The sequence below is a fragment of the Phascolarctos cinereus genome, unplaced genomic scaffold (assembly GCF_003287225.1).
Source record: "Phascolarctos cinereus isolate Bilbo 61053 unplaced genomic scaffold, phaCin_HiC Scaffold_4;HRSCAF=312, whole genome shotgun sequence".
Classification (NCBI taxonomy): domain Eukaryota; kingdom Metazoa; phylum Chordata; class Mammalia; order Diprotodontia; family Phascolarctidae; genus Phascolarctos; species Phascolarctos cinereus.
This window is the reverse complement of record NW_027555847.1, coordinates 697,087,552-697,100,371: the sequence shown is the minus strand read 5'-3', so window position 1 is coordinate 697,100,371 and position 12,820 is coordinate 697,087,552. Positions and strand designations below refer to the sequence as shown.

Here is a 12,820-nt window from a genome sequence, read left to right as displayed (position 1 = left end):
TGGGGGGGATATAGATTTGTGTTTCAGTTAAAGTCAGTGGATAAGGCACTTAGACTCTGAACTGAAACACCAGAAAAAGAACACTTCCACACCTTTAGCAAAACACCAAAGATGGATCTGTGTACACTGTGAATCTCTACTGCATATATCTTGTGCTTTCCTTTCTACAGAATACAGTGAATTCTACACATGGCTTTCAGGCTGTCCTGCTTGTCTGTTCTCCCTTCTGAACAACCTTCTGTTCTCTTTTATGCATTTAGGAAATGTTACAATGTCCTCCTTTTTGTCCTTAGTGTTGCCAAGCTCCCTTCAACATACTTCTCCCCTTCCCCATTTATAAGCCTGGAGAAAAAAAAAATTCTTTGTAACAAATAAACATGGTCAAAACAGATCCTTACAGTGGCCTTGTCCAATACTGTGTATTTCTGGACCTTGTATTCGTCACGTCTCTCTCAGGAGGTGGATAACTGACTTCATGGAAGCAAAATAACACCCCCTTACCTTTCTATGCCAGTTTGTTCAGCCATCCAAGGCACCCCCGTAGATTCTAGTTCTTTTCTCTTCCCCACCTCCTCCCCAACTTTCCAGAATCAGGAAATTTTGTTTTGCTTTCAGTTGTTTGCTCCTTGGTATGATTCTCTTCCTTCCCCACCTGGCCCCTAATCTTCGCTCATTTCCCTGTTGAGCTAGATCTGGGCCTCAACCAAATTGTTTGGATGTGAAGGCCCTCTGACCACCCCACTCCTTTCACCCCTTACTTCACGTTTGTTTGTTCCTCTTGCATCTGCAATCCTGAGATATAACAAGTTCTGCCCCCCTTCCTCCTCTTTTCCACACCAGTGAATTCCTTTACCCTCCTCCAACCCTAAAAAACAGAGGCAGCCCACTGCCAAGGCTTAACTCCCCCACCACCCTGTGAAGAGGTGAAGGTTTCAAGGGTCACTCTTCCCCCATTACGTCAGCACTGTGTCAGCACACGGCTGGCTGCTTCCCTGTACGTTCACCTGTTCGGGGGTGTCTGGACGTCTCAGTGCTCCTGATCAGTGCAGACCTTTCCATCAGAGGTGCTCAAAAATCCTCATCTCTTGCCAGTCTCTTCTCTGTAGAATTAAAGTGCCTGAAGGGCAATCAGTTTCATCTTTTGATTTAGTTTCACTATTTCTTGCCATCTGGTGGTATCAGTTGGTTTGGCCCATTCTGGTTTTCAGTGAGTACCTTTTTTGGGGTAAGGCTCACACCCCAGCTGTTGTTCTCCTGGTTTTTTCCTCCAGAGCTTTCATCTCTCACTTTGTTCCTTCAGGGTTCTAGCCATTCTTGTGGAACATTTGTTTTCCCTTGGACTCTGCTTACAGTCATTAGAGTTGCTGTCTTCTTTTGGAGGACCTTCAGATCTGTAATGACTTTCTCTATTGGTCAGTGTTCTCTTTGATTTCTTTCTCTCTCCAGCCTCATTTCTTTTACTGGGGCTTTGTGCCAAGGCCAGGCTCCGCTTCCTGTGAGACTTAGAGGGGAGGGAGGATTGGCCTGCACTGGTCTCATCCCGGGTTCTGGCTCTGTGCCGAGGGTCTCCTGAATCTTTGCGCTTCAGAGCTCTTGGTCTTCGGAATGCTCCTTGGCATCTCAGGAGAGTGAGGACATCAGAGCCCCCGTGCCTGAGACTATAGGGGTGTGGTTGTTGTTGGTTACTGCCTGCTTCCCCTCCCTGAGGCTTCGGAGGCCCCCACTCTGGCACTTCGGACCGTGCTGGGAATGGAAGCCCTCCATTCTTGCTGCCTCTTGACAACAAAGCCTTGCAGCTGAGATGTGTCCTGTCTCTGTCATGCTGACCCTGGCTTTGCTGTAGGGAGCCCATTTCCCATTTGTTTAGGAGTCGGCTTCTGGCTGACTTCTTGTGCAGTTTAGAGATGGAAGAAATCACTTACTGTAGTTTCTCATTGGATTTCTTGGTCGCTGTTTGGTCTGGTGCAGACATCAGGGTTTTGTGGGAGTGGATACGTTGGAACTGGGTGGCCCGCTTTCTGTCCAGCTCAGAGTACATGTTCGGACAAACATGTGTATGTGGTTTTTTTTTTTCCCTAGTTCTTAAGAATCTGCCAGGGCTCAAAGAAAGAGGAGAAGGAACTATATGTACACACACATTGATAGCTCTTTTTGTTTTAGTGAAAAACTAGAAACTAAAGAGATGTGCATCAGTTGGGGACTGGCTAAAGAAATCATGTCCTATAAATGTCATGGAATACTATCAGGCCATAAGAAATGATGAATGGGTCAGTTTCATTGAAACTTGAGAAGCTTGCAGAGTGAAGTGAGCAGAACCAGAACAGTGATAACACTATAAAAATATCATCTTGAAGGCCTTGAGAACGTGCATCAATGCAGTGACTAACGGACGAGGAAATGTGCTCCTCGACTCCTGACAAAGAGGTGATGGACAATAAAAGTAATGACAGCAGCAGCAGCAGCTAACATTTATGTACTGTGTACTGTGCCAGGCACCTGCTAAGCACATTGATCCTAGCAACAGCGCTGGGAGGTAGGGTGCTTTTATTATCTTTGTTTTATAGATGGGGAAACCAAGGCAAACAGGTGAAGTGATTTGCCCAAGGTCACAGGACTAGTGAGTCTCCGAGGCTGGATTTGAACACAGGTCTTCTGACTTCAGACCCAGAGTACAGAATGAGACGTAGGGGGTTTTGGACATGGCTGATGTGGGAATTTATTTTGTTTGACTATGCTTATTTGTTAGAAAAGTTTTGTATTTTTTTCCCCCCTCTCTATGGTGGGGGAAGGGGTGGGATTTAGAGAAAAGTGATTTTTGTTCATGGAAAGAAATGTAATAATGAAATACACCCTTCCAGATGGTGTCTCCCAGGCCAAACCTTTTGTTTTACTTTTTCCTTCCTCCATTTTGCCTTTTGTTTTTTCCTCTGCTTCAGGTTCATCCAAACAGTGCTGTCACAGGAACGCAGACTTAGAGCTAGAAACTAGGCCTTCGAAGGCCAGATGAGTGCAGCTTCTCTGTGGCCACCCAGGCAGTGAGCCTCAGAGAGCGGATTTGAACCCAGGTCCTCTGCCTTCAGAGCCTGTGTTCTTTCCCCTGTGCCTGCTGGTGGTGGAAAGCAGAGGTATCAGACTCGCTGGAGTACTGCCAGAACAGGATTAAAGTGTGGTTGGGAAATGATTAAAAAAATGCATTGTAGATAATGTTGATTTGTGGTGGTTTTCTAAGTTGCTCTGCTGTGGCCTGTAGGGATCCATTTCTGTTTGAGTTTGACACTGCTGCTCTGAACAACTTTTTTTTTTTTTGCTTCTTTTGCTTTCCACCTCCACTTGTGAATCATCATCTTGATCTTTGATCAGTCTGTTTTCTTTTTGACTTCTCCAGACGGCTTCCGCAATTGTTGTCTCCCTTTAAGCTCTTCCATTACATTATCATCATTTGTTGTAAGAGTACATTTTTTAGGCAAACTGAGTCCTTCGATCCTTTCTTTTTCTCTTTCCTGCATGCATTTCCTTTCTGACTCTGAAGGCATTTTGCCGCTTTCACCGGAAGCTCACAACTGCTGACTTGAACGCCAGGGGACTGAAAGTTGTCTTAGCATTTCACCCTGCTGCCTCTCTCGATGTATCCTAAGACTGCATTGGTGTGTTTGCCTGCTGGGTCAGTGATCCTATAGGCCATTAAAACCCCCTCGTCTTTTAGATGAACTCCTTCTACCCATGTCCCTCAATTTTGTATTGGTAAAATTATTTTTGGAAGTCTAAGGCTTGGTGCCTGTTAAGTTCTATCTTCTTTAACTTAGCCTCTATTCTAGTCTGTTGAGAAGTTTTAAAATCCTGCTTCTCTCACCCAGTGGTACATTAGCTCATTCTTCTACTTTTGGGTCACATACAAGTTTGATCAGTGTGCAACTTAGACCTTTTTTCCCAGGTAGAGAGTTTTTGTGTTTGGTTGGGTTTTTTTTTTTAATTTTTCTTTTTTATTGTGAACTTCATTATCGACAGACATGCACATTTCAGTATAAAAACAAAGATGACTATCTATGAAACCATGAACATGTTACATATGACTTGCAGGTTTTTTTAAAGTGCATTTTAAATCCTAACACAAATATCAGAAGGCCAAGGACAGATTCATAGGAAAACTCACTAGGGACCTGCTTCCGTGATGTCACCAAATTTTCTGTTTTTACCTCACTTTTATCTCCAAAAATATCTCTTTGCCCACCCCTATCCTGGGAGCTCTGCCTTGTAACAAAAAATGTTAAACTGTTAGTAACTTCTTGGGTTCTGTCAATTCAATCAGCTCATATTTCACCAAATTGTACAGTTTTCTAGCCCACGTCTCTGTCATCTTAACAGGAGCATAACAGACTTTGTCGAGTGGTTTTCTATGATTTAGGTAAACCTAGTTACAAAACTGCCCTTGATCTATCAATCTAGTAACCCTATCAGAAAAGAAAATGAGAGTCTGGCAAAATCTGCTCTTGATAATGTCTTGCTTGCTAGCTTCTTGGGATCACTAGGACAAACTTGTGTGGATGTGAACTATTGTTCTCTTTTTAATATTGTATGTGCTAGAATATTACCAGAAATTGAAGTCAGAGCCCTTGCCGGCCCATACTTTTCAGACCCTGCTCTCTTAACCTTCTTTGAAATTGGGACATTCGCCATTCCCAAGTTCCTGCCATGTTCCCTTCACATCAGTCCCGCACGTCAGTCCTTTGAGTGCTGTGGAATGATATTTGCCTGGACTAATGAAGAATAGCCTGCTGTTGTTTTTATCTCTCTGTTTGCATTGGATTTCAGTTCCCTCTCAGCCAGTGCTGTTGCACCTTTCCCAGTCCAAAAGCCATTCTTCTTAACAGATAAAACAGAAGCATTGACAATTTCTGCCTTCTCTGTGTTCGGTGTTATCATCATCCCATCCCATCTTTAGGCAGGTCCGCCCTTCTCGAAATTGTTTCACTTTGCCTTTCAGAATCTCATTCTTGATAGCTTATCGTCCCTTGCTGGCCTGGCTTCCTCTGAAAGGCTTTAGGCTGTGGAATCCTACTTAACTTTTCCCTGAGCCTCTTAAAGTCTCTTCTTTCAAAGACTGTTGAAGAATGCTGCTTCTCTCACGGGCAGAAGGGGATGGACTTAATGTGCAAAATGAGAAACACAGGTTTTGGATGTGGCCAGTGTGGGCATTTGTTTTGCTTACCTATAACTGGATGATAGAACTATTCTGTTTTTCTTTTTTTTTTTATTGGGGAGAGAGGAGTGAGAGGGAGAAAAAAATAACTGCTTGATAATTGAAAAAACCATTTTTTTAAGGTCTTTTGCTTCACAGTCTGTTCCTGGCTCTCCTCTCCCCCGTCACAGGTTTCAAAATGGACTCTCCTATCTCCTTAAGGTTCCCATCATTTCACCCAAGCAGCAGTTAGTTCTCCTTCATGGCAATGATCAGGTCTAGAAAAGGAGTCCCCTCCGTAGTCATTTCTCCTTTTTTTTCAGGGTTGACATTTTTAAAGCAGGGCAAGAAGTGTTGAAGTCCTCTTCCTTGGGCAGAAAAAGAGCCCCTCACCAGGCATCCAGATAATTGAATCCCCGTCATGATTATATCCTGTTTTAAGCTTGTCATCATTTCCCCACACTCATCTATTTGTCTGTTTCCTTTTTCTGTCCAGGTGGTTTCCCCTGGGCCCTGATGACAACGTCACTTCTATTGATGCTTTTCTTTATCTTCACTTAAATATTCTCCACAAAGCTTCCGCCCTTTGGTTCCCAGCTTTCCTCACCCGAGTGAATCTTTTTCATGTACAATGTTACTGCCTCTCTTTTTACCTCTCCTGTTTTATTTGAGTAAGGCCTACCCTTCCAGGGCCACGTTGTAATAATGGGTCCTATCCTGTCAATCTTCCATGATATGTGTGAGGTCAGATTTGTTGCCCAGCGTTAAAATATTGTTTGCCGTATTTGTGTATTTTGTGTGTATAACTGAGGCCGTGTGTTTTGTGGTCTCCGGTCAGCTTCTGCATACCTTCATCGTTCTTGCTTCCTACGTTTGTAGCTGTTCTCTGTGAAATTTGGTTATTTATTTATTTTTAGTTTTCAGCATTTGCTTCCACAAGATTTTGAGTCCCAGATTTTCACCCCATCTGGCCCCTCCCCCCACCCCAAGATGGCATGCATTCTGAATACCCCTTCCCCTAGTCTGCCCTCTCTTCTATCTCTCCCGCCCCTCTTACCCCTTCCCCTTCTATTTTCGTGTAGGGCAGGATGACTTCTGTATCCCATTTCCTGTATTTCTTATTTCCCAGTTGCATGTGAAAACATTTTTTTTTAAAACATGTGTTTTTAAAACTTTGCGTTCCAAATTTTCTCCCTTCCTCCCTCCCCACCCACCCTCATTGAAAAGGCAATAAACTCAATACGAGTTATACTTGTGCAGTTATGCAAAACATGCTAGTCATGTTGTGAAAAAGTAACTCTTATTTCCTTTAATCCTATCCCGCCACCTTCCCCCAATTTATTCTGTTCTTTGTTTTGACCCTGTCCCTCCTCAGAAGTATTTGTTTCTGATTACCCCCTTTCCCAATCTGCCCTCCTCTCTGTCATCCCCCTGCTCTCTTGCCCCCTTCTCCCCCTGTTTTCCTGTAGGGTAAGACAGATTTCCATACCCAATTGAATGTGTGTGTTATTCCCTCCTTAAGCCAAATCCTATGAGAATAAGATTCACTCATTCCCTCTCACCTTCCCCTGTTTTGCCTCCACTGTAAGAGCCTTTTCTTTTTTCTTTTTTTTTGTGAGATAATTTACCCCATTCTACCTCTCCCTTTCTTCTTCTCCTAGTACAATCCTCTCTCATCCCTTAATTTTATTCTCCAGATATGACCCCTTAATCTTCAACTCATCCCGTGCCCTCTATCTGTCTATCTATCTATATACATAAATATAATTTTTTCCCTCCAACTACCCTAATACTGACAAAGGTCTCATGAGTTATAAATAATCATCTTTCTATGCAGGAATGTAAACAGTTCAACCTTAATAATAAGTCTCTTATGATTTCTCTTTCCTATTTACCTCTTCATGTTCCACTTGAGTCTTTGAAAGTCAAATTTTCCATTCAGCTCTGGTCTTTTCATCAAGAATGCTTGAAAGTCCTCTATTTCACTGAATGACCATTTTTTCCCCTGAAGGATTATACTCAGTTTTGCTGGGTTGTAATCCTATCCTGAAGGATTATACTCAGTTTTGCTGGGTTGTAATCCTATCTGCTGGGTAGGTGATTCTTGGTTGTAATCCTATCTCCTTTGCCCTCGCGAATATTATATTCTTTGCCCTGCGGTCCTTTAATGTAGAAGCTGCTAAATCTTGGGTTATCCTGATTGTGTTTCCACAATACTTGAATTGTTTCTTTCTGTCAGCTTGTAATATTTTCTCCTTGACCTGAGAACTCTGGAATTTGGCTACAATATTCCTAGGAGCTTTCCTTAGGGGATCTCTTTCAGAAGATTAGTGGATTCTTTCAATTTCTATTTTGTCCTCTGGTTCTAAAATATCAGGGCAGTTTTCCTTGATAATTTCTCGAAAGATGATGTCTAGGCTCTTTTTTTGATCATGGCTTTCAGATAGTCCAATAATTTTTAAGTTCTCTCTCCTGGATCTATTTTCCAGGTCAGTTGTTTTTCCAGTGAGATATTTCACATTGTTTCTATTTTTCATTCTTGGATTTGTTTTACAGTGTCTTGATTTCTCATAAAGTCACTAGCTTCCAATTGCTCTATTCTAATTTTTAAGGAAGTATTTTCTTCAGTAATCTTTTGGACTTCCTTTTCCATTTGGCCAATTTTCTTTTTAGGGCATTCTCCTCATTGGCTTTTTGGACCTCTTTTGCCATTTGGGTTAGGCTATTTTTTAAGGTGTTATTTTCTTCAGTATTTTTTGGGTCTCCTTTAGCAAGCTGTTGACTTTTTTCATGATTTTCTTGCATCACTCTCATTTCTCTTCCCAGTTTTTCCTCTACTTCTCTTACTTGCTTCTCAAAATCCCTTTAGAGCTCTTCCAAGGCCTGGGACTGATTCATATTTTTCTTGGAGACTTTGGATGTAGGAGCTTTGACTTTGTTGTCTTCTCCTGGTTGTATATTTTGATCTTCTTTGTCACCAAAGTAAGATAATATAGTCTGACTCTTTTTGCGCTGCTTGCTCATGATCTCGGCCAGGTTACTTGAGTTTTAAACTCTTTGTTAAGATTAAGAGTCTGCTTCCAATGTGGAGAATATACTGTCCTAAGCTTCGGGGGTTTGTACAGCTGTTTTCAGAGATACTTGTAGGGACCTGTAAATTTTCAGTTCTTCCAAGGTGGTATGATGAGCGGTGAGGTGTTTACTCCTTTCCTGGCCTGTGCTCTGGTGTGTTAGTGACCACAGCACTCCTTTCTGTCCTGGAACTTGTGAGGAGGGTTTTCTCTGTACAGCCACTACAAGCTCCACCACACCAGCGCTCCTCCTCACCCGAGACACCACCACCCAGAACAGTGACCCATATCCAAGCACAGGCAAAGCAAGAGATTCCTTCCTCAGAAATGGCACAGAGATCCCCCTCTAATCAGCCATCCGATTCCCCCTCAGTCTGTGGGCCGGAAGCTCAGGAGGCAGCCCCTGCCCCGGACTGTGCTTGGGGAATGGAGCTGAGACCACCTGTCTTCTCTCTCAGCACTGCTGAAACAGACTTTTCCCACTGACCTTCTAAGTTGTCTTTGGCTTTTGTGGGTTGAGCAGTCTGGAAACCACCACAGCTGCCTGCGATTCAGTCCTCTGAGCCTGCTCCAGGTTCTCTGCAGCCTGCATGCCCATGCCGAGCTGTGCTCCTTTCCCTGCCCGTCGCGATATACCTTTCTGATCAATCATCCAGGTTGTCTTGGGCTGGAAATTTGCTTCACTCTGATTTTTTTGTGGATTCTGCTGCTTTAGAATTTGTTTAGAGCCATTTTTTATAGGTATTTGGAGGGGTTTGGGGGAGAGCTCAAGCAAGTCACTGCTTTCACTCTGCCATCTTGGCTCTGCCCCCTCAGCAAGCTCAGCTCTGGTCTTTTTCTCTCTGTGAAATTTAGCTCTGTGGACATATATATGTGTAAGTGCATACATGTATGTTCTTCTCTCCTTCATTCCTTTTCCGTTTAAAGCTCTCTTAACTAATTTGCAAAACTCCAGGAAAATATATGGGGTTTTTTGTTTTTGGTTTTGGTTTTTTACCAGCGTTGGCACACTCTGTCCCTGACCAAGACTTTAATTCCTTATATTTGTGTTTGTACCTAATGGGACTCTTAGATTAGCAAAATGCCAAACTGATAAGATCAAACTGTAGAAAGTTCTCAAGGTTGTAAAAACGGGGCAAGAATGTTTGTTGCACATGGATTTCATTGTAGACAAGTGTAATTAAAGGATCTGGGGAACCTAGATTGTTCCTAAAGACCAATAGTTACTCCCTCTCAAGGATATCGTTGCACTAAATGAGACAGTGTCTGTGTGTTGCTTTATGACCATAAGTGATACATAAATGTTAGCTGTTACTTGGATTGTCAGAGCTAGGGTTCAGACTGAATTTATGTGAAGGCAGGCCTTATTCTGGGCCCATTGGAAACCATTTTTTCATCAAGTAGGACTCCATACCTTTAGTATTCTTCAGTCTCTGATTGAGAGGAAGGTAGAATCTTCATGAATTGACAGATCTTATGCTGTTAAAGTTATTGTAAATGTTTGATTTATTTGGAGTCTTGGAACCTTTATGGTAGTGGGTAGAGAGCCCTTTCATTCACTGTTTGCTGAACTGTTTGAGTTCCGTTTCTTTTTTTTTTCCTCATAAGACAGTCTTGCATTTTTTTAAATTTAAATTCAATATTTTATTTTCCCTCAATTACATGTAAAAACAATTTTTAACAGTCATTTAACATTTTTTTTGAGTTCCAAATTCTCTTCTTCCTTCCCTTCTCATTGAGAAGGCATGCAGTTTGATATAGGTTACACGTATCCAGTCACGTAAGACATGTTTGCATGTTTGTCATATTGTGAAAGAAGACACAGACCAGAAAAAAGAAACATTAAGAACAAGTGTGCTTCAGTCTGCATTCGGATTCCGTCAGTTCGCATTTTTCATCATCAGTGTTTCAGAACTGTCTTGCATTTTGGTATTGCTGAGAACTCAGTCATTCACAGTTGGTCATAGTACGGTATTGCTGGCACTGTATTCAGTGGTCTTCTGATTCTGCTCATTTCACTTTGCCTCAGTTTGTGTAAGTCTTTCCAAGTTTTTCTGAAATCTGCCTGCTCATCATTTCTTATAGCACAATAGTGTCCTATCACAATTATATACAACAACTTGTTCCCAATTGATGGGCGTCCCCCTCAATTTCCAATTCTTTGCCACCACAAAAATAGCTGCTATAGGTATTTTTGTACATATAGGTCCTTTTCTTTTTTGTTTTCTGTCTCTTTGGGTTACTGACCTAACCGTGGTGTTATTTGGTCAAAGAACATGCATGGTTTCATAGTCTTTTGGACATAGTTCCAAATTGCTCTCCAGAATGGTTGGGCCAGTATATCGGGTTCCATTTCTAAGAGGAGTTTGTATTCTTTCTTTTCAGGCCGAGACTGTCCGAACTCTGGTCAGGCCTCTCCTTGTGCATCAGAACAAAGTCCCAGTCCTCAGTCTCCCCAGAACTGCTCAGGGAAATCCACTACAGACCCCCCAAATGTGGCTGCGTTCAAGGTATCTCGTTCTCTGGTTTGGGGTCCCTTTGGAGATGGTGGAAGGGAGAAAGCAGCGAGGCCACCTGTGTGTCCTGCCTCCACACCCTGAGGCTAGACTAGGGAGGGGAGCTAGGCCAGCCTTAGCAAGCATTGAGAGCTAAACCATCCTAGCTTCCCTGTGTCGTCCTCTTTCATCTGTCAGAAAGACCTCTGAGCGGACCTCTACCAGCTACTGTTAGAAGGTTCTCCAGCACACATTTCACTGGTGGTGACGGGCAGGCCTGACTGTTACCCCGACTCTCTAAGCCTTGGTGGCTCCAGGGACAGTCCTCCCTTCTTCCCCGTCCAGTCTTCTGATGCTTGATGTCACTCCACATATTCTACAGCTCGCCAGCGCTGGCCGCCTTGCTGTTCTTACATTTAACACTCCATCTGGCTCTCTCTGATGCTTGTAATGTTCTCACTCCTCACCTTTGCCTCCTGGCTTCCTTCAGGACTCAGTGCATCCCACTTTCTGCAAGAGCCTTTCTCAGCCGTGCCGCGCCCCCTCCCCCCCCAAATCCATTAGTGTCTTCATGCCAGCTTTGCCTCCCATCCACCCTGTGCATAATTGTTCCTGTTATCTCGCCTTTAAGGACATGAACTCCTTGAGAGCCAAGGCCACATTATTGCCTCTCTTTGCATTCACAGTGCTTTAGCACAGTACCTGGCACATAGTAAACACTTACTCAAGGTTTGTCAGTTGAGGCTTCAGAACCGCCCCATCTGTTTTATGAGCAGTAAGATGACATTTGCTGAGGATTGTATCTTTTGGTAAGAGTCAGAGAAGACTTAGACCCCAACAATTCTGGTCTCTTCTGCTCTGTTGCAGTGTTTATAAAAATGAATCCTGGCTTCCTCATGACTTCAGTGGGTTGGATTTTTTCCTAATCTCCCTCCCAAATGCAATATTATTACCAGCCAAGGGCCTGCAGGAGGCTTGGGTTAACATGTGCAACTAACTTCTATGTAGGGTTGATCACATTAAAATATGAAGCAGTAAGTACAGGTTATGACCCAGAGGGGGCCCGGTATGGCCAGGTGTGATGCATTTGCTTCCTCACTCAGAGCCGGAGGATGAAGCACATTTCAGCTGAACAGAAGAGACGGTTCAACATTAAGATTGGCTTTGGAACCTTAAACAGTTTGATCTCCAACAACTGCAAGCTGGTGAGTTGGCTGGGAATATAGGGGTGGCCCTTGGAAGCATGGACAGGAGGGAGCCTTTCACCCTTGCCTCTGTCCCTGGGCTCGCTGTAGGGCTGAATTTTCCCTTTTGCAGACCAGCCATGCCATCACCCTGCAGAAGACGGTAGAGTACATTGCCAAGCTTCAGCAGGAGAGGAGCCAGATGCAGGAGGAAGCCCGGCGCCTTCGAGAGGAGATCGAGGAGCTCAATGCCACCATCATGTGAGACTCCAGGCGTGGTGGGGCCTGGCAGCATTTCCCTACAGGATCTCAACCATTGGAAAGTGGGAGGATGCCTGAGCTCGGGGGTCCTGCTCAGAATTATTCATCATGTTTCTGGCCTTGTCATTTCAGCTCCTGTCAGCAGCAGCTCCCTGCCACAGGAGTCCCTGTTACTCGCCGCCAGTACGATCACATGCGGGACATGTTTGATGATTATGTAAAAAGTCGCACCCTACAGAATTGGAAGTTCTGGATTGTATCTTTTGTTTTCATCCTGGGCCCAGTCAGAGTCTCCCAGGGTGGGGAAAATCACGGGAAGATAACACTTCATTTCCTTGAGAAGCATCCCCAAGAATTGTTTGCTGTCTTTGAGTTTTCATTGAGCTTATCGAGATCATTAACTCCACTGTCCCCATGTGACAGAGTGTGGTGGCCTTGCCTGGGATTTGGTGAGACAGTCCTCAGGTTCCTTGTTCCAGTGATGGGGATTAGTCTGAAGTCATCGGTAGTGAAGGCTCTTGACCCTCATGGGGTTCAGCTCAGAGGATCATAGGACTTAGAACTCCCAGGGACCATCTAGTCCACTTCTGTCATTTGGAGGTGCATGAGCAGACAGCGGCAGCAAGGGGAGGT

At 43.8% G+C, this 12,820-nt stretch overlaps 1 protein-coding gene across 1 annotated transcript in view; it reads left to right on the top strand.

Moving 5' to 3' along the window:
• MLXIP (MLX interacting protein) overlaps positions 1 to 12,820 on the top strand; it is a 70,369-nt gene that overhangs the window by 48,471 nt on the left and 9,078 nt on the right. Inside the window, exons 12-15 of the mRNA XM_020970145.2 lie at positions 10,633 to 10,757; positions 11,846 to 11,947; positions 12,060 to 12,187; positions 12,320 to 12,443. Coding sequence (XP_020825804.1) covers positions 10,633 to 10,757; positions 11,846 to 11,947; positions 12,060 to 12,187; positions 12,320 to 12,443 — 479 coding nt within the window. The remainder of the gene's footprint in view (positions 1 to 10,632; positions 10,758 to 11,845; positions 11,948 to 12,059; positions 12,188 to 12,319; positions 12,444 to 12,820) is intronic.